Here is a 21260-nt window from a genome sequence, read left to right as displayed (position 1 = left end):
TCCAAAAGGAAAAAAAAACTTAAGCTAAACAGAGCCAGGACAGAATTCATTTTCATGCAGAAGAAACCCCCTATTTTAATACCTTCCTCTATGACAGAAATGGACTTCAGGATCCCCAGCACTCTTTTTCTTTTTACCTACCCAGCATCAGCATCTACAAACTGTGCAGAACCACGATGGAGTCAAATTCTGTGCTTTCAGAATACATATATTACAAAAGAGTTTTAAATAGTGACAGAAAAAAAACCCACCCAACCAATTATAAAAGAAATACCTCCTCTCCCATTGTGAAGCCCAGCTGCCTTTCAGCAGCTCAGAGTGTCCAAGAAGAGCACTGGAGTCCTGCCCCTTCCTTGCATGAGCTCAGCCCAGCAAGGGTGGGAGCCCAGCCCTAGCACTGACTCACTCTTCGAACCATCCCAGGGAAACAAAGGTTCCACTTGTTTATTTCACAGGAAATCTGGAGCTTTTCCTACCTCTGCTCACACTTGAGTTAGAAGTTTCCTCTCCTGACTTCATGAGACTGATAGCTGGGAAAGGTAATGTGAAAAGAGGATGTATGGACTTCTTGTGAACAGTCCAGAAAATACGTCTTGCAAATAACTACAGGAAAATGAGCTTCTGACAAATTCTGAATGTACATTTCCCTATATTGGGGGGTGGAGGGAAATGGTTGAAATCATATTTAGGCTTTTCTGACAGACACTATCTTTTAAAGAAAGACAATCAAGAAACTGAAGCATCACTAAGATTATGCTCTGTTCCATGAAAGTATTTTAAGTCCTCAGTGCTTCCTCCTCACGAGCATTCAAACTTAAAATGAACATAAAAGGGCAGAGGAGGACAGGAATCACATCATAAGCTGCTCAGATAATTTGGAAGAAATTGAATATATTTATGCAAGCCACAACATCCTACACACTCATGCTTCCATTTTTCCTTATAAACCATTCAGTAACCTTCAGAAAAATGATCATGCATTTATAAACAAGTACATCTGCAATGTGCACACATACGTACACTCTACACATTCCCAAAACACACACTCATCCTCTAAAAAGACAGTATCGTGGGAGTGGCAAAACAATGCTGGGGCAAGGAAAAAGCCCACTGTACTCATACACTAAATAGATAAACTCAAAAGATGGTTCCTTGGTTTTGAGAAACAGAGTACGGAAGGACATGATAAACTTTGACAGTATGTAGATTTTAAAGAGGAGGCCAGTAAATTGTTCAATGTGGTGCCCACAGAACAAGAAAACAATGTGATCTGTAGAGCTGGGATATATATATAGTATAATCTTTTACTATAGTGAAATACTAGAACTGAGGCTGGATATACGACTTTCTCTACAAGATGTAATTTAAAAAGAACAAATAAATAAATCAGACATCCGCTGAGGATTTGTTACATGCATTGGGTCCTAACCTGGTTGGGAGGCTTGGATCAAACTGAAAGCAAATTAAAGTTGTCCGGGTAGAACTACCAATGCAAATACACAAAAAAGGACAGGATATTTTAAAGGTAGGAAAAGACCAAGACAGTTGGTCACAGGAAAGGCAACATCCCTTGTAGCGCAACCTATGTGCCAGCACTATGCTGCAGAACAGGTTCAGAAATGACTCAGAGAAAAGTCTGAATGCCTCACGAGCCAGCCTGAAGTTATCCGTTTTCCAATTATAAATTAAAGCTGCATTACAATACATCATTGTCAGTTCAAGAAAAACACACACACAAAAAGGTATCTATGTTTTGAGACAAGAATAATCTGTAATATATTTTTAAGATATATCTATATTTGTGCATATATATTTATCAAATGTAAGTAAATATAAGTGGCGTGATCAAGTATAACCTTCTAAAAATAATCTTTCATAAGTGAAGATCAAAAATGGAAATCATTTAAGCAAAAATCCACCAACTAATGAGTCCAAGTAGGTAGCAAAAGATGAGTGCATACATTTGACTTTCAGTAATGTTACGGGCTATAGGCAATCTGGTACACATTCATAAATGTTTTCAATACCTCAGCAAACATGAACATAATTTCCAAACTCTGACTGGCTATTTCATTTTTTGGCAGTATTTGTTCTTTAACTTTTAAAGTACATGAGCGCTAATAAGATTAAACATCAAATTTATAAACCTAAATACTCATAAGCAGCAATTAAAAATCAAAGTTGCTTTATCTGACACAACCCAAGCGAAGCAAGAAAACGACTTCATCTTACCCAGCAATACAGCGGCACTGTTTGTAAAATTATTTATTCCTAAAGTCTTGATTTGACGCATTGAAATGTTTTCTATCAACCTGTATCAGTTAGATTTTACTTGAGTAGATTTTAGTGTTCTCATTAGACAGTTCAATATGTAAACTGAAGCCCAACAGCTGCATGGCAGCACCACTGCTTTCTAAAACATTTTCTCTGTACTGAAGTTGAAATTCAGACTTTGTCTCCATCAAATCTCTCTGGACCTCAGGAAACAAGCTTTGTTTTAAGCTGTTAAATCACAGTATCTTTGTTGGTTTTTGGAGGATATATATATATATATATTTTTGTATATATATATATATATAATTTTTTTTTAAAATGATTCTTCTTTGGAGTACTTGTGGGGGTATAAAGCTTGGGAATGCTAAGATTTAATGGAAAAATGAGACCTTTCCTGTGATTTAGGAAACCACTGGTCATCGACACACAACTGTGTTCGCAGCAATGTAGAATGCACATGCTTTTACTCTGTCCCTATTACGAAATAGAATTGCAACAGCTAAAACCTATGCATCCTGTTTTCCCAGAGAACCCTAAGAATTTCTAATCAAAACCATTCCTGAAAATTCTGGAGTGCTGCCTGCCAGTGCCTCAAAGGGAGCTCCCTCTGGCAGAAGCCCAGAACTCTCCCTGGGAGAACAACATCTCCATGTCAGTTTTAGGAGCAACTTCCAGTACTAGCAATACTTTTATACTACTCTGCTTCTATTTTTAGCTGCTACTCAAGTAGCTCAAGATAGACTGTAAGTTGAAAACAGTGTTCACGCATATGCTGGATACTTTCATTACATATGGCCAAATCCGTTCAGACATAAGTCCGCTGAGGCATGGACAACAGTTATCTTGCATTTACCTAGGGTCCAGTAGATGCTTTATTTAAAACATACTCTTTAAAAAGTCACATGAAGCACAAAATACTGTGTAGCTAACTTCCTCTGCCAAAAACTGCTGTTGCAGGCTGGTGGGAAAGCTTAACTCTGCCACCAGTATCTGGTAACTCTGTTGAGCAGTCTGAATATTCTCCAAACCAATGTGAGAAAGCACTAAAGCAAAGCTAGCCCAGAAACGCCAGACATGTACAAACAGAAGGCCAGGAGACACTATTCACTCAAGTATCATAGTTTGGTGACTCAGCAAAGACTCACTGCCAGCTCTAGGGTTATCAGATCGGTTCTTCTCTTTAAACACAAGTTTCCATTTCCCTTTCCATTCCCTTGTACCGGGAACTGTCATAGTCAGCCTCCCCAAGATGCATGCTGCTCTCTGACTACCCCTCAGTTCAAGAACTGGCCACCTATCCTTCCTTCTTATTGCTGTGGAATTGTTTACTCCTGAAAGGCTAATGATATTCCAAAGAACCATCCACAGTATACCATCCACAGTGCTCCACAAACATTCCGTTTGCAACCACGTGTTATTTCTGCATAATGAAATAAACACAAATTGTGCTTCCAGACACAGCTCTCAGAATGAGGGGTCACGCTGTTGGTGGAGGAACAAGGTTTGGCTGCGGGCAGCCGAGCTCTCGAGGCAGCTGCCAGAGAGGCCAGGGCCTTCTTGCCTGGTGGCTCACAAGATGTCTCTGAACTAAGTGGTTAGGGTAGGGGTGCCAAACTACACAGACAGCAACTTCAAAGCTGAACACAAACACTGCTCAAACAGCTGAATGCTTCCCCTGTTCCTACACACAGTCTGACATGCCGCTGATGCTCGCTGTGACCGCTGCCATCTCCGATGGCTATTTCCGAATAAACGAATGCCAGAAACCAGTGCTTTCAACTGCAAACTGCTACACACACTTGATATTCACACTGCATACCCTCTGCCTTCCTATGTTCATATTCAGCATGGGTGCCATCACTCACATTCATTTTTTTAATTATCTCAGAATTTTGACCAATGGCTTCCACATCTTTGTGATCAGCACATGCAGCGGGCGCAGGCCTTGTAGCCCTGAGATCAAGCACAACATCGGCTGAGCAAGGCCTCCAACTTGCATCTCTCAAACCTTTCATTTTTAAGTGACAACTGAACGTTGAAGGTGGAAATGCTCTGAACAAACAGCAAGGCAGGAACTGGCATAACTGGTGTGGAAAAGATGTGTCCAAAAAAACCTCACCATCACAGACTCAGTCCCTAGATCATGGCCTCAAAATAGAAACCCAGGTCTTACAGGCACTCTGAATTTACAACTTTCTGTCTTATCACAGAGGACAGGTAGATTCAATAATTGGCATCAGTTCTTAGCCCTTATAGCTGTTGTGTCTACTTTCATTATTTCCTCTCCATTTCCCCTCTCCTCAGTGTACTAAATACATGCAGAAATAAAAATTGCTAGGTGGTGTCGTGCAGTGAGAAGGATCCCTAATGAGCAGTTAACTAGTTGCTGGATCTAGAGTCACGATAACCTCCCCTTTACATTACGTCATGGTGGTGGCTCCAATATTGCCCGGTTTGCTGGTTGGATAGCATTTACATTCAGTTCTGGCAATCACTAATGTGACCTCACTAAATCCTGCTAATGAAATCCAGCTCTGCTCAAATTCACCAGTGCAAGCTCACCATGGAGATCTAAACAAAAGAAAAGGCAATATGAATTTGACATGAATATATCTCAAATGGAAAATGTAAGAGATTCTCTTAGTAGTCTCTTCAGAAGCAAGAGCAGTTTTCAGAGAAAGATAAAAAAAAGACTTCATTTATATTCACTTATTTTGGATTCTAGTTCTTTCGGCTGAGATTTCAGTTCACTAACCAACATGACAGAGTTAACTCAAACAAAGGAATGTATTGGTTGAATTAATTTTCCTATACTTCTAGAGATTTATTTTTAGATAGAGGAAAATGTGATAGCTTATTGGAACAATGGTAGCGTATATAGAACATATTGGAAGAAAGTGCAACGCAACTTCCAAGAAGAAACACAAGTTTTAGACAATGTACTACAAAATAAAGAAGGAAAAAAAGAACTAAACATGAACACTTGTGCAAATGTGTTGGCGATGCACAAGCAGAAAGAGGAAACAGGAATTCTTATTTGTCTGTAAAACTTTTAATTTTAACAATAATGCTATACTGCCTTTTCTAAGGAGACACAACATGCCTAAAAGCACACCGTACTTCTTTCAGAAATTCAGGTCAGCAAACTACAGCTTCAGTCATATGTAGCACAGTCAATTAACTCACCTACACCTATCATTAATGGGAATTTGACAGAGCCAAGCCTCAGGAATCTGATTCTACTTTGACTGGAAAACTAATACAGCCAGTGGTAAATTCATCAATGCAAACAGAAAACAAACCTACAAAGCAAAAGTGTTTGATTTTGTTAAAACGTGGAAGAAACAGTTTTGATGGCTCATGCTAAACTACCACAATTGCATCATTAATTTCCCTAGGATAACGTTTTTGTGATTGTTAGAACAAAGAACAGCTAAGCAATGAATTCAGCACACCAATAAAATCAATGGGCTTACACACAATTCCTAAATTTTGTCCTTAGAGAGTTTACTGATGACCCTAAAAGACAAGGGTCACTCTGTTCTATGTTGTTAGCACTGGGCTAATTCTTGGAGCACAACAATATGACTGATGATTTACAGCAGGGCATAATGGAATCTCTTCCTGCTCTGCTGGCAGCAATCCTTTCCGTCCTCAGACCCCTGCCAATATTTGTGTAAAAGCCTTCCCAACTTAACACAACAATAATTCATATCACCCTGGTATGAAATATGATCTAAACTTATGGTTCATAACATAGAAAAACATGACAGAACAGAATGTAATAATGCCAACAAGACAAGACCAAGTCAGTTCTTCTGTAGATGGGATTGACACCTTCATGAGAATTACCTTGTTAAAAATAATCTCACATTATAAGATCCTTACTATAGTTTCCTGATACTTAAAAACAACCCTTAACATTAGTTCCTGATACTTAAAAAAATTCAAACAGGTTAGATTATCACTACAAACATATACAAAATATTTCATAAAAAATAACATAAAGAAGAACCACTACGAAGAATGCAAAGATCTTCAAACATCAGAAAATCTGAAAAAAAAAAGAAGGAATTGAGAGAAGTTTTGTTTCTGACTCATAAAGATTACAAGTTATTGGAAAACTGAGGCTACTTCTTGCAAATAAGCAAGATACATACCAGGACAAAAATCCCTTTAAAACCTACATTCAAGAGTCCGCATCATGAATCACAACATTTTTTACCCCCCCGATGCAGAGCTCTTGTGCAAAATATGACCTTTCTTGGTACTACAAACAAGATGGGATTCTCTCTCTCAGCCATCATTAAATAGCAAAGAACGCTGCAATGACAAGGGAGGAACTTCTTGCAGCCAGAAGAAAAGTATTTAGGGAAGTTAATATTTTACAGTTAAAAACCCGTATTTTGTCAGTGAATCAGGTGTTGGTGCTCTGAATAGGCAGACAACAGTCCTCAAGCCTCTCAATAGTCCAGTTCAAAGGTTAAACGACCAGACCCTACCCAGGAAAAAAAAAAAGCAAACAACAGCAACATCTTTCTTCTACTTATCTACATACTTGAATATGAATAACCAACTATACTCGCAAAGATGAAGATATCATTTTCCCCTAGCTGTGCAACATCCTGAAGACACAGGAAGTCTATGGGCAGGATGAAAAAAATTCAAAATCTTCTGAATACTCTCTGTTCAATTTTTGACTGGGCAATGAATCTTCAGACTTACACTGCTTATCTGGCTCTGGGAGAAACAAAGGCAAGATTTCTCACTATAATAAAGCAGAGCAATTTTCCCTCAGTGAACAAAGGGAACTTTCTAAGCATTTTGTGAGCACTTCATACTAAAACAATGAAGTCCAGAGTTTAAGGGGCACATAATTTATTTTAATTAGTTCACATTTACTGTTACTACCATGTAGGTGGTGGTGCAGACACAAGAAATAATTCATGCGGCATAAACGGAGCCTTATCATTTGAAAGTTCTATTCTGCCTGTATCTGACTTGAGAGAATTAGATTTTGAGCAACATCTGAATTCTGTCTACAGCCACCTTACAAGTGAACATTTCTTTTGCATACCAACTATAAATACCATTAGCATGTAAATTCTAGGTGTGTTTATCTTAGCAGATTGTCTGCAGATTTCCTTTACATAGTTAGAAGAAGAAAATTAAGAACTTAAAACTCACGTCACGCATTATTAAAATAGAAAGCTACAGAGAATAAAAATGTTAAAATATGTAGCTACAGAACTTTTTGTCCTGAGTTCAGAGAAAAGGATTAAGTACAGACAAGTATAATCTGAAGTCCATCTGCTTTCAAGTGCATCGTATACAAAAAGGAATTTTCCTTACGTGGGACTTGTATGAACAAGATCTCAGGCAGCCACCTAATTATGAAAACAAACATATCCCCAAAAGAGGTTAAAAAATAAAAAAAAAGAAATCTGTTACTGAGTTTGTGTGTGTTCTCCTGAAAAATTATTTTAGCATCCTCACAAAACTCTCATAAAGCCCATTTTTACTTGAACCACCAGAGATCACCAGGGTCACAAATAAACTCAGAAAAAAAAGACATGACAATGGCTCCATGCAGAACTGACTTCATTGCCTCTCCACCTCTTTCCCTTAATCTGGCAAAAGAAGGCTCCTTAGCTAGCATTCTATGGGCTACTGCTATCTTGTGCCCCAGGTGGACTTCTTTGATGAGGTGCCTTTTAAATACAGCTCAGCTGCTTCTGCTTCTTCGCATTAACAGCCCTGTGCCAAGAGTTAGTAAGTCTACCTAGAAACACAAAGTTAGTAGAGAACTGCCAGATTTTGAAGAAGTCAGCAATGGAAACATATCTAGGTTTTTCCCTTAGGTTATCCAGGCTCTTTACTATATAGAATCCAAATTGCAATCTACTGTAAGATATCTACCAGTTATCTTGTAGTGTAACTAACTTCATTAGTTTCAACCATGCTTCTGCTTGACTTCTGTTTCTGCTGGACCACTATAACTTAGCGAGGAACTGGGGATAGGAGCTGTATTATGAATTAGGTTACTTACATTATCTAGGTTAAAACCCAGAAGCTTTGAGGGCTAAAAGATATAATTCCTGAAGCATCTGGTTCTACAGGCAAATGAACAAGCATGGGACAGAATGTGAGAGGCTACAGCATCAGGGAGCAACAGCAGCTGCCTAGGAGCTTCTTAAAATCATCATGAAACCTAAGAAAAAGGCTGTCCAAACCTCTGAATGCTTCTCAGAATATTAATACCTTTATGTCAATCCAGTTGTTCACTCTAAGAAAGGATTTGCTAAGTGGTTTTTTGTTGTTGTTATTAGTCTTGTTACTTCATTAGGAAAGAATGTTTTTTTTTTGCTTTATTTCCCTAATGAACATAGTTTGAAATGATAAATACATTCATTTTTGAAAAGAAAAAAGAAACAAACAAACAAACAAAAAAAAACCCCACCCCCCCCAATTATTAGGAACGTCTCATTTTGATTTCTAGTCTCTCTTTATGCAGTGATAGTTTTGGAGGTTAGAATACAAAGAACACTCTCTATAAAGATGGCCTGCTTCAATATGTCAGAAAATGAAAACAGGTGTTAATCTCAGTAATTCCTTTTTATGACATGCAGAACAAACCTTAAAAATATATTTTTTTCCTTCTTAATATATCTTTTAAATTAAGATTAGGAGATTTTAAATGCACCTTTTAAATTAACAAACTGGTTCTAAATTGAGGTATTTAGCTATTCTCCAAAATATCCTTTTTTAGAAAGCCAGTGACACAATGACTGATTTCCTGTTTAGTTTACGTAACAACTAGCAATTATCACAATTAAGTAATTGCAAATCTGAAAAAGCACAATCTCTCTCCAATCTTGTTGTCTAAACTAGTATATGTATACATATTTGAAAGCACTCTTCGTAGACAGAAGAACAGAGGAATAAATCTTTAAGCAAAGTAATAATTCTTGCAGGCAGTTAACATCACTGGAATTCACCTTCCAGTGTATGGCAAAAGAAAAAGAACAGAAAGTAGTCCACAGAAAGATTAAGAACTAATGACCACAGAGTTCTTGCCCATGACAGAATTTCGAACTTAAGGATGGAAACTTCTTTAAACCAACACCAAAGAGAAGAAATGATACATACCTTATCTACTGGGAGAAAGTCCGTTTCAACTTCTATTGACCTTGGCCGTAGCTTTATAGGTTTGTCTTTGAAGATATCTCCAAAGCCAACACCCTTGACCTTTTTGGGTTGGATTGTCGTGCCTCCATTGGCTCCTTCTGATTTTGTGCTGCCAGAGTCACCACCATCACTCTCAGAGCCTGTAGTATCTTTCAGACCTAAGAGGGATAAAAGAATGAATATCAGGTACGAAAATCTCTGTTTTCAAAAGAGATGGTGACCAGGGCCCTCCCACCAAGCTCTAAAGGAAAACAAATGATGAGAAACTGGTAAAGAAGTTCTCTGTGCCATGCTCTTGTTTTGGAGTTTTAAAAAGCATTTCAGTTTGTCACACTGGTGTACTAGTTAGAGCTCATACCAGTTCACAAAACATGCGCACTCCAGCATCAGAAGTTCATTCATGAAGGCAGTCATTCCTAGAGTATCAAGGCTCCCTATACACAGATTATTGCAATATAACTCAATAAATGAAAGAGTTAAAATCAGTTCTGGGGCAGCTGTTTTTTAAAGCCACTTAACACCAACAGTCAGTCAGACCAGGAGTACTGTATCTTAAATCTGTATGACTCGCATCAGGCCAATTATGTAAGTGGTATCTAAAGTTACATTACCTAACAGGGAAATATAAAGCTGAAAGCTGTTTAAACAAATTTGCAATCAAATAAGCTGCATAATATGTTCCCTGCTGAGCATTAAATCTTTCTGCAGCACAGCCAGCCTCATAAGAAAAGCACCCATGCACACAATCCCCTAGGAATATAATAAATCAAAACCGCCGTACCAATTTTCATTACTTCTCCCAGTGAATAGGAAAATTTATCCGTGCTTATCTGAAAATTTCCGCTGTTTGAATAGGACAGGCCACAGATCCAATATGGTGACGTCTCAGTCCTTTACAGGATGGTGCAGAGACACATCAAGGAGTAACTGGCAGCAGAAGGGACCCACTGAAGTTTCCTCCAATTGAAACAGTCCCCAGAATCACTTAAACCTTCCTTCCTACATTGCAGATTGACTTAAATACGTTTCCAGGAAAAACACAGCAGTTTATGCTACTAAATTGCTAATTCTGCCTAGTAATAACAATGATTTTCTGGGGCTTGGCTCACAGTGTTTGGTTTCATTGGTCTCTGTGCAAGAAGTTTCTGTCTTTCTGGTGAGCAGTAACTTGCTTTCAGGGAGACTTCTTGTGTTCCTGGCAATTCACTATTAAGCTAGATAACTAGCGAGTAAAACATAATCTTCTAGGTCTACATTATGCTTCTCTGATGAAGCACAGAATCCTTAACAAGTCCTCAGGCCTAAAGGCATAAATTCACAATCAAGGAAGCAAGAAACTCGCATGTTAAAATTGGTTTAAACAGCATGATGCTGCAAGTAGAGGAGTTCGAGAATTGTGTGCTAGGACAGGAATTTAGCAAGAATGCTATGCAAATTATCATATACTGCTCTGTACTGAGATTTTCTATACCAAAAACATGAATGCAGAATCAGAGCAGCTCGCATTTAGAAACAAACAAAAAGGCTAAAGATAAGCAAAATGCTTTGGCTCTCTGGCTTCTTGCATAGCTGTTATTTTTACCTGTTGAATATATATACATATATGCTATTTGATTTAGATAGTACTGTACATGTTATTTGTCCCATAAACTGCCCGGGATTGGAATTAAAAGAATTCTTAATAATATTATTAATAATAATACAGCTCTCTTTTTTCAGATATGCTGGAGTCTCAATTGCTTTGCTTGGGCTTTTTAATCTTCCCACGACAGGCCTGGAAAACACTTCAAAGCTGGTTTCACAGTTTTATCTTAGAAGTTAAACAGCCATCAGTAAAGTAAACGATATCAGGTAAATTCTGTTTAGTTCAAGGCTTGTGAAGGTAACAACAACAACAACAAAAAGAAAAAGAAAACAAGCATTCACTGCAATCCTGCTCTGCACTGTGATGGCCATAGTGATGGGGTCCTGACTGTAGCAGAGCCATTCCACCATAGTCTGAACAGAAGTGCTCAGAAGTGCAGGGTTACACTAATTAAGCCTGATAGATGAACATTTCTTCAGGCAACATGGCAAAGTCACCATCTTTTTCTTATTTCTGACCCTTGCTGTCACTTGAGCAGGAAAATGAATTATCTTTCCCAAAGTAACCCCTTCAAACACAAAATTCACCATGATCATCCTCTCTCTGCTGAACAAAATATCTTTTTCAATCTGGGATATGAAAATTATCCTCTGGCAGAGGTTCCCCCTTTCATCCTTGCCAGGATCTCCTAACTGAAAAAACATAAAGCTCTTAAATGGTCAAAAGCAGCAGTGCAGAGACCTCCTTCCACAAGTAACTGGGTTTTGATTGATAAGGACACATGACTTAGTCGCTCCCTGAATGGAAAACATTTCTTCTGCATAAATCATTGAAAATAGGCTTTCTGCATCACTAATTTTGGGAGAACATGTACAGCTAGACCCAGAGCTTGGCCAGTGGATGGAAATAAAATATTGAAGTAATTATGGGAGTTACTCAACAGGTGTCATATGGACTTTCAGTTCTTTGAAGCCTGCATGAAAGAGAAATCAGAAACCTCAAGGGACTCAGACAAAATTAGGCTTTTGTTTATGGGTCAGCATTTGTTTTTCATTACGGCGTCTTCTGTTAGCATTCTTCTATAATGAGATAATACATTTCGTATCAGGAACCTCACCTCAAGCTTACAACAGACTTTCTTAGCATCACTCATCTGTGATAATAATTGATGATAATTCTTGAGTCACTTCATTCTCAGAGAGCTTTGTCTCCTTACGCAGTCCTGATAATAAAAGTTACACAGGAGATAATATATTTTTAAAGAGGACAGAATAGACTTGAAGTGATATCTGTCCAAACTGTATTTGAGTAGTCAGATCCAGAAACCACCCTTACACAACTTCTTCAGAGTTAAAATAATACTTCCTCATGAACCGGGACTTAAAATAATTAAATGAAGAAGTAGATGAAGAATAAAGGCCCCAGCTTTTCCAAGAACTAATCTTTTCTTTTTCACATCACTTTGTGGCTGAGAGAAAGAAGAGGTGACAGCTAAGAAGGGCTATACTCAGTAAAAACTGAGAATATATTAGATGAAATGCAAACCTCCATAGTAACATGAAGAAACAACACAGGCAATAGTCTAATGTGCTCTTACTCTTAATGACATGCTGATGGAATCCCCTCTTTATCATCTTAATTCCTCTTCAGGTTCCTGAGATAGGTTACCCCATTCTTCCAATTTGGAGAGAGGAGCAAAATTGAAGTCAAGGTTTTTCTTGCCTTTTAAAGGCTATTTGTTTTCACTCCACAATACAAATCCCTTCCAGTCTCTTAAAAATAATAATAATTTTTAAAAAGGGGATTCAAGAGACTCTAAGACATTCTCTCATCTGCAGCTGGTAGAAGTGGCTGGTTTAGTGGCTTGTGGTAGCAATGGTAATAGGAGGACAGTTGGACTAGATGATCTTGTAGGTTCTTTCCAAGCTTGTGATTCTATGATTTCTTCTATAACCCTACTAGCCTTTTTCCTACTCTAAGCGAAGCAGTCCTGGCCTCCCTATCCCTACCTACATAGGGAAAGAAATGCCTGAGGTTGTGCCTCCAACACACTTTTTTTTTCCTTCAGCTTTCAGTGGCCTTTTTCACCACTACTGCAAACAGCTCTGCAGGAGAACTGAACTGAGACTTCACATACCTGAGAACTGGATAAAAGTTACATTAAAAAAAAATAGCCAGAGGCCTGACTAAACAGCAGATTTTCTAGAAAGCTGTCAGCTCTCTGTCAGCATTTGGATTGCTGAGAAGCTAAGAATAAAAAAGCAACGCAGTGATAGTATACTAATGTGCTTGCCATCCCACCAATTCTAATAGCATGAAACTTTTCCAGATCTTCAGTCTCTCAGGAGGCAGTTAAGTCTTATTTGGGTGTCCCTTCCCATTTCTGTTTCTAGAAACAAATATGCTCCAATTTATAGTTGCCTAAACAATGCAGCACCACAAGGCAGAACTCACATCTCAGCGAGCTCCCCAAAGCCTGATTGAGGGTCACATCACTAAGTTAAAATTCCCAGGAGTCAGCCACTCCTAACTGTTGGCTGGAACTAGACGAGGGACTCCTGGCATAAAGCCATTTAAAAAACATCCAGAGCTCTGAGATTCTCTGTTGCTTCGTGCTCCTCATAAATGTGAGATAATTTAGTATTCATGAGGATTAAATTCTCACAACACTGTCTGAAAGAATTTCATACTTCACACACATTTTTCCTCTATAAGGAATATAGAGGATATTATATATAAGAGATATTAGCTTTCTCAAGACACTTCAAACATACCACACTGCTGCTATGCCAGCTACAGGCCTTTCGAGAGCAACATTCTGAAATGTACCAAAACAGAATAGCTCCAACAGGGATTAAAAAGCGACCACGACATCAGGCTTAATTCACCAACGTCCGCAGAGCTGCGCTGGCATCAAACCAAGATTCTAAAGCAGAAAGAGATTTGGGGATGATAAAGGGCTGTGTAAACTAAAGCTGTTAAAACAAAAATAAACAGTTGCGATAAAATTAACTCCATTCATAGCAGGAAAAGGATTGTTTTAAAATGACTTAAAAAGGCTGGGAAAAAATGCAACGCACTGTGTTTATGTTTTACAGAGCTTTCTATTTTAAGGTATTATTTATGAATTTAATTTTTGTTCTGTTTTCTGGACTGTTCTGTCTACAGAGATTTTACGGCACTGGGGAAATGACGACTGTGCCGAGCATGAGCCAATGATGCTTTGGCTCTCTGAGCTCTTTTTAGACCGGCTCTGTTAAGCCACATAAAGGTCAACCGTTCAGAGACACACACCTGAGACAACGCAAAGAATCTCCTGATTTGGTCTGGCAGTCAGAGACAAACACTGCCAACTGTGTTTAATACAGTAAAGAAGTGTGTAAATGAAACTTATTGGGTTTTCTGCCTTTTATGGAAGGGAAGGAAGGCAAGGGGAAATGTGTTCTTTCCTTCTATTTAGAGAATGGCGGTGTGGAGCTACCAAGTGACCAATCTGAATGATAAAGAAGATGCAACTATACATGGTAACCACAGCGAATGAGACAGGAAGTGTCTTTCTTCCCTTTCTTCACACAGAAGCAAAGGCAGACCACACAAATACAGCCTATCAGGCATTTCTCTTCAGCTTACTGCCTATAAAAGTCCTGTATTCAGTTGAAACCGTCTCTAACAACATTTTGTAGAGTCAAGTAAGAAAAGCAAAGACAGCAAGGGGAATGTGATTTTAAAAATGGCCATGGAACAAAGCTGTGATGCTCCTCCATAATTACAGGTTACTAAACTCAATGTTAGTAAATAAAAACTTTGGCTTCATAACCAACTGTGATTTTAACACAGGTCACACCGAAAGTAATGCCTCCTATTTATTTCCACGGAAACAACAACAAACAGCATAATAACGATATTTGGTAGAGCAAATTCTCAGTTCCAAAACCCTACTTTTCAACACAGTCATCACTGTTAGCCATGTATTTTCAGCAGCAATGAACAAAAGCCTGCATGCTGTGCTCATAACAATCTGCACCAGCAAAGGTGACTCACTGTTGCTGTCACCATTGATGAAATGCACCACTCACCCCTCATTGTGCTCCCTGTTGGTCTCCATAAATGTTCAGCATGCATCGAGGAATGTCAATGGGTGCAATTTTTTCTGCATGGAGGAACTTGATTCTACCCTTCTGCTTAATCCACACTTCCATGTCAGACACTATTGTCTCAGAGTGCCCCTCTACTGTCACAAAGCAACAAAACATGGACATGGACCTGCTGGATCACATCCTGGGGAGGGCCACAAAAATAATCCAAGGGATGGAACCTGCTTCTATGAGGACAAGCTGAGAGAGCTGGGACTGTTCAGCCTGGAGAAGAGAAGGCTCACAGATGACCTAATAGCAGCCTTTCAGTGTCTAAAGAGGAGCTACAGGAAAGAAAGGGACAGACTCTTCAGCAGGGTCTGTGGCAAAAGAACAAGGCGAAATGGTTTCAAGCTTAAGGAGGGTAAAGTATATCTATCTATCTATCTATCTATCTATCTATCTATCTATCTATCTATCTATCTAGTAGATATAGGGAAGAAGTCTTTTACAGTGAGGGTGGTGAGGCACTGGAACAGGTTGCCCAGGGATGTTGTTGATGCCCCATTCCTGGAGACTTTCAAGGCCAGGCTGGATCAGGCCCTGGGAAATCTGACCTAGCTGTACATGTCCCCGTTCACTGCAGGGGAGCTGGACTAGATGGCCTTTAAAGGTTCCCTCCAACTCTAAGGATTCCATGATCCTACAAAATATAATGGGATATTGGTGGGAAGATTCAACTTCTACTGCCATACCACTACCCTCCACTCTGACATCATGGGCCAAGATTGTAAGAGAGAAGGCAGAGAGACCCTTGTACATGTACAAATGGCTGGTGCAGACTATCTCAATAGTAGTAATTATTTATTCTTCTCAGTTACACTCTTTGAAGAAATGTAACCCAGTAACCCAAACATTCTGTCATTTACTTTCAGCACATTCAATTTCCTTAGCACAACAGCTCTTGCCACATAACAAACAGCCCCAAATCTTTTACAATTTCACAATTAATCATGCAAGGGGAGCAGTGTCCTGCACCACGTAGCAGCATGCATTATAGGCAATGCATTGCAAGCATCTTCTGCAGCACAAACACAAGCCATCAGTACAGAAATTGGTGGCTTCACCTCGCCCCCAGCCATTTCCCCAAGTACCATAAAAACAAACAGAAATAGTCATTCATTCAGAAGTTTTACAGCTGTACTATTGCATTCTTCATTTTGGAACAATTGTTTTTCCATTGCACTCGGTCTCACCAAGCACAGCAACAAGTTACTGCATGTAAAAGAACAGATAAGCAAACACAGCCAAAAGAATTCTTTGCCTGACACACCAAAAAGTGGTCTTTTGTGAGACTTATGGAAAATCACCTGCTGATGGGAGTCTGAATCTTTAAAAAGATTTATTGTGTTTCACCCCAGCCAACACAACTGTTCCACCCATGAACCCCAGTCCACTGGAATCCATACATTTTTCTCCAGAAAATGGGAAGAACTTTCTTAATCAAAAGTTTTTCCCTTACCAATTTTTTTAATACTGTACTTTCCCAGATGTTATTTTTCATTGCAGCAGCTACATATTTAAGATATTTTCCTTTTTGTCATCAAGTTAGAAGTTGAAATAAAAATTATAACTGCATTCTCTTCAGAGCCCTTAGAATCCACACTTTGGTTCCTTGTTTAACATTGCTCACAATCAGCCACTTTTAAATGGAGGTAATAATGTCATAAGTGTATCAACCTTATATCAACCATACTGATTTCTCTGAGCCCTGGCCAGCCACCGTTCCTCAAGAATTAGGAAAAAAACAAAAGTAGTTGAGCAATAGAAAACACAATTAAGATTTACTCACGAATACTTCTGTTTCAACGATCCTGTCTCATCTTCTTCCGTTATATCTAACATCTATTACTGACAGCATTGTGGGTCCATGTGTATGGAAAGAGAGGCAAATATTTGTCAAACCAGGCATAGAATCTGCCTTGTTCCTCAGGTGTTGCATTTTCAAAGGAAAAGAAAGTGAAGGAAGAAAGAAAAATTAAACCAGTGAAAATAAAATCCCTTAGAAATCTAAGAAGCTTTTTTTTTTTGCGGAGTGGCAGAAAGCTCTCGGACGTGAGAAGAGGGGCCACGATCAATAACACTGCAAGTAATTCATTGTTGTGTGTTCATCCAGCGTATGCAGCAGCAAAAAATTTCTGACAGCAGGTTAATGAGCAGAATGCCAAAGGAGTTAGAGCTACTGCTGAGTGGGGCTTGGCATCCTAATGATGAAAAAAGCCATGTCAGCTTATGAAGGCAACGCCAGCTGCTTATGCAGGAGACATTCTTGAATATTTCAGGGAAAATATCTCTAGAAGCAGCTAAAAACTAATTCAACAGCATTTAGCTATTCCAGGCCTTGGCTACGTAAGAAAATTTCTTGCAAAATGGCTTTCAAAATAAAATTATTTTAGCACTAGGCATATGTGTGTAAAGTGAAAGCTCTAAGCTTGCTTCAGAAGTTGAGCAATGAATGCTTCATGCAATGCAATACAGCAAATCAAAGCACCCTCTGGGAATAAGTCGTCCAAAGCTGTGTACTGACTTAAGCTTAACTTATGGAGCAATCAGAAACCTGTGGGTTGTTTTAAAATGACGTTCCTAAGTGAAAACAACCCTATGAGATGTCTCCAAATGATTTTCACTGGAGACATAATAAGTATGTGGGCATTTGCCTAAAAATAAGGTCCACAGATAAGACACAAAACAGAAATGGCTGGCTGCTCCCTCAGCAGAAAATGAATATGCAGAAAGAGAGCTGCCAGTAGATGCCACAGGAAGAAAATCGAAATATCCTTTTTGCATGTTAGTTTAGGAGATAAATCTCTGTAAGTAGAGGTGCCAACGCTTGCTTTGTTTAAAACTGTCCCAGATGATCTGATTTTGCTTACAACCCATTTCAGTCTCAGTTCTATGCCAGAAAGCAACAAATACAAATAGAGCACAAATGGAGCTGGACATGTGCCCTTCTAAGATGCAGTTTTACTGAGAAACCAAGATACTTCAGTAGTATGATAAATCAAGTGCCAAGGGAAGTAGTATTAAACAAGATATCTTTGGTTAGCTTGGAAAACAAGTTCATATAGGTATCTGTCCAGGGTAACATGAGACAGCCTACTGTGGGTTAAGCTGTCTTGCAGCTAGTTAACAAGAATTAACAAGAATTCCTATCTAGCCATGCATGCTTCAGAATATTTGATAAAATTTATTTGTGCAACATGGCATAGATGAAAGGCAGTACTGTTATCAAGAACGAAATGCAATGCTCTACCACAACAGGAAAGGTGATTGAATTCTTCCTGATTTTGTTTAGGCTAATCCCACACAACTGGAGAAAAGAGGGAAGGCCAATTGGAATGGAAATGAAGAAGGGTAGGACACAGAGTGTAGTTTTCTGTCAAACTCTGGAAGGCAACACTGTTTAGAAAGATTAATCTTGTGAAATCAGGGCTCCAAAGTCAGAGCTAGCGTCTGATCCGAGGCTAGATTTTGAAATCAGAAGTCAAATAAACTGGAGATACACTCTAGTTCCTTTATCAGATAGGTAGATATCTTCTCAAAAAAAAGGGGGATTCAAGGACACGATGGTCTGAAACTCTGCAAGAAGAACTCACGTTGAGTGAGGCGGTTAAGAAGACTGTAAGATGAGGTGCAGCACAAAAAATGTGAGGCCAACCCAGAGGAAGAGTTTGGCTTGAAGATCGGGAAGGGCTGGAGAAAATAGAGGAGTTTTGGTAGAGAGAATATGGCACGTCTGCTTTTCTTCAAACAACGTCATACAGTGAAACTTAACAGCATAGAAGACTACCATTTCAACTGTTTTGCCCTTTGCTGTGAATATGCATAAAACAGAATTCCACAGAGACATGAGAGCAAACGCTCCCACTCAAAAAAAAAAGGAGGAAGGGCAGTACAGCTTGGATAATCTGAACAGAAAGCTGTCTGTGATGAAATCAGAAGCCAAAGTTAGCACAACATCCTGTTCACCGGAGGGCAGGACTGAATGCTTTGTACTCAGTCACACTGAATGTGACTCAGAAGGATCTCCTTCTGCTAGATTTCTGGATGAGGAAGCAGGTGGAAGGACAGATTTCCATCTTCCTCACTTCCTCAGTCGTACATCTGATAATCACCATCCTCTCTTCTTCTGTATTAACAGAGTAGTAAAAGCACATGAAAAGCAGCATATGTTTCATGCTTCCAAAACGCAGAAGGCAAAAACCTGAACATGAGCTGAAAGTATCTTTGCATCTTTTACCTACTTCCTTGGCAGAAAAAATCTATCAACCAAAATGCTGTGAGTAATAGCTGTCAAAGACAGAATGCCAAAAGAGGAGCATGCAGTAAATTAAAACAAAACAAAAAACACGTCGTTCTTCAAAAAAGCACAGCATATTTAATGAACTTAGCAATCATAATGAGAACTTTATTTGTAGAGCAGATGGAATTTTAATTCAAAGATCTGTGATTATTACCAATAGTTTTCATGTTTCAGGTGGCGAAAATGATAAGACTAGTCTTCATTTCAACCCATAGCAAACCCAAATATCCCATGTAATTCACAATTTATTGTGAGCTACACACAAACATTATATGGACATGTACACATGCACAGAAGGACTGAGTGCATTCCCATTGCATTAACGCTAGGCAGCTCATCAGCAGCAAACTGACTTTAGCTTACAGACAGATACACACATATAAAGTAGCCATAAGTGAGTAGCGGTGTAGGGAAACCAAACAAGTTCTCAGAACTAAAGCTATTGCTTGTTGATTTTGAAACACACTCACTGTTATAGCGTCTGTAGCTGTCAATCTTTGCCGGTGCCACTCTGTACAGAATTGTCCCTTCAAAGGCAGACTTTCCTGACAGCAAGCAAGAGAAGGAAAGAGGGGAAAAAAAGAGGAGGGGTGGGGTGGGGGTGAAAAGATCAAGTGACGGTAAAAAAGAAGGGAGAGGAAGAAGTTTTAATCTGTATTTTCAGTCTCTTGCATTTTTAAAGCCTCATTATAGCAACACAACAAGAGTATTAACAAATGTATCTGATTGTACATGAAGTTAAAATATTCTTACTGCATGTCTATCAGATAAAGAATCTCATGATTTTGCTAAGGTTGTTCTTTACAATGTCCAACAGAATGCATTTTTTCTTAGGTTTTATCTGTTGTCCATCATGTTGCAAGACTTGCAAACGAAACAATTTGCCTTATTCAGCCTCTTCGTGGAGCACAGGGGAAGCCTGAAAGAAGTACTGCAATGATGTACTCACAGCGGCTCAACAGTCCTGATGCAGATGCATTGAACAAGCACAGCTGAAAAAAAAGAGGGCACTGAAACACTCATATTTTTTTAATATACCAGGATCCTGTGAGCACCAGAAATATGCATTTTTCCAGGAGGACTTTTTAGAATTGTTTTTGACTTGGGGCCTGGTCTTAAAAAATGCTTAGCCAAACAGAACACCAAAACCCAAATAAAGCAGTTTTTCAGCCAGCATCTTAACCAGCTGTTTTGACTTGTCACAGTTTAATAAATATATATGTCCATACACATATAAACTTAAATACACAAAACCAAATTCCACCTCCCATTCAGATATTTAAGATAAAGTTTTCTCCATCAAAAGCATGAATTTCTTTCTTGTTTCTTTGATAGCAGGACAGCTCATGCTCTGACAATCGACACAAATTCAAATGAAGGAAAAAGGTATGAACACCTGAGGTGCTCTTATTACATTAATCCCAAAGGTATCCAGGCAAACTCAAGAACATACCAATGTCAGCTTGCTGCCAGTATACCTTCAGTAGAATTTTATAGCAAAACAGTGCACACAAATTCTCTCAATACAGCATCTACACATTTTGGAAGCAAAAAATGTAGATTAACTTTTTCTTGCATGTCATTCTGTTGGACTTTTCAGAAAACAAAAGCTACACTTATTTATAGATTGTAAAAAGCAGTTTCTTTGTTTTGTACTTGCAGTTCAATTAATAGCAAAATATCTTCCTTGTGTTATTTTTACAAAATAAGGAAGCCAAAATGCCACAAATTCATTTTCTCATTTCGCTTACACAAGATACCATTAAAAGAAAGCTAT

The 21260-nt window shown here is 38.7% G+C and overlaps 1 protein-coding gene across 6 annotated transcripts in view; it reads right to left on the bottom strand.

Moving 5' to 3' along the window:
• The window catches only part of SH3KBP1 (SH3 domain containing kinase binding protein 1), a 205140-nt gene that overhangs the window by 64211 nt on the left and 119669 nt on the right, over positions 1-21260 (bottom strand). For 4 of the 6 annotated variants that reach the window (XR_001559681.2, XM_015886352.2, XM_015886329.2 and 1 more), the window contains 2 exons: positions 19954-20028; positions 9424-9620 (listed from right to left, as the gene is read on the bottom strand). Coding sequence is in view for 5 of the 6 variants with exons in the window: in XM_015886352.2 (XP_015741838.1) it covers positions 9424-9620; positions 19954-20028 (272 nt within the window). In the remaining variant the exon portion in view is untranslated. Of the gene's footprint in view, positions 1-274; positions 399-9423; positions 9621-19953; positions 20029-21260 lie in introns of those variants that run through there. The other 2 variants (XM_015886338.2, XM_015886359.2) reach the window with 2 other exon arrangements.

This window comes from Coturnix japonica, chromosome 1 (genome assembly GCF_001577835.2).
Source record: "Coturnix japonica isolate 7356 chromosome 1, Coturnix japonica 2.1, whole genome shotgun sequence".
In the NCBI taxonomy this organism is placed as follows: domain Eukaryota; kingdom Metazoa; phylum Chordata; class Aves; order Galliformes; family Phasianidae; genus Coturnix; species Coturnix japonica.
This window is presented reverse-complemented; position numbering and strand designations above follow the sequence as displayed.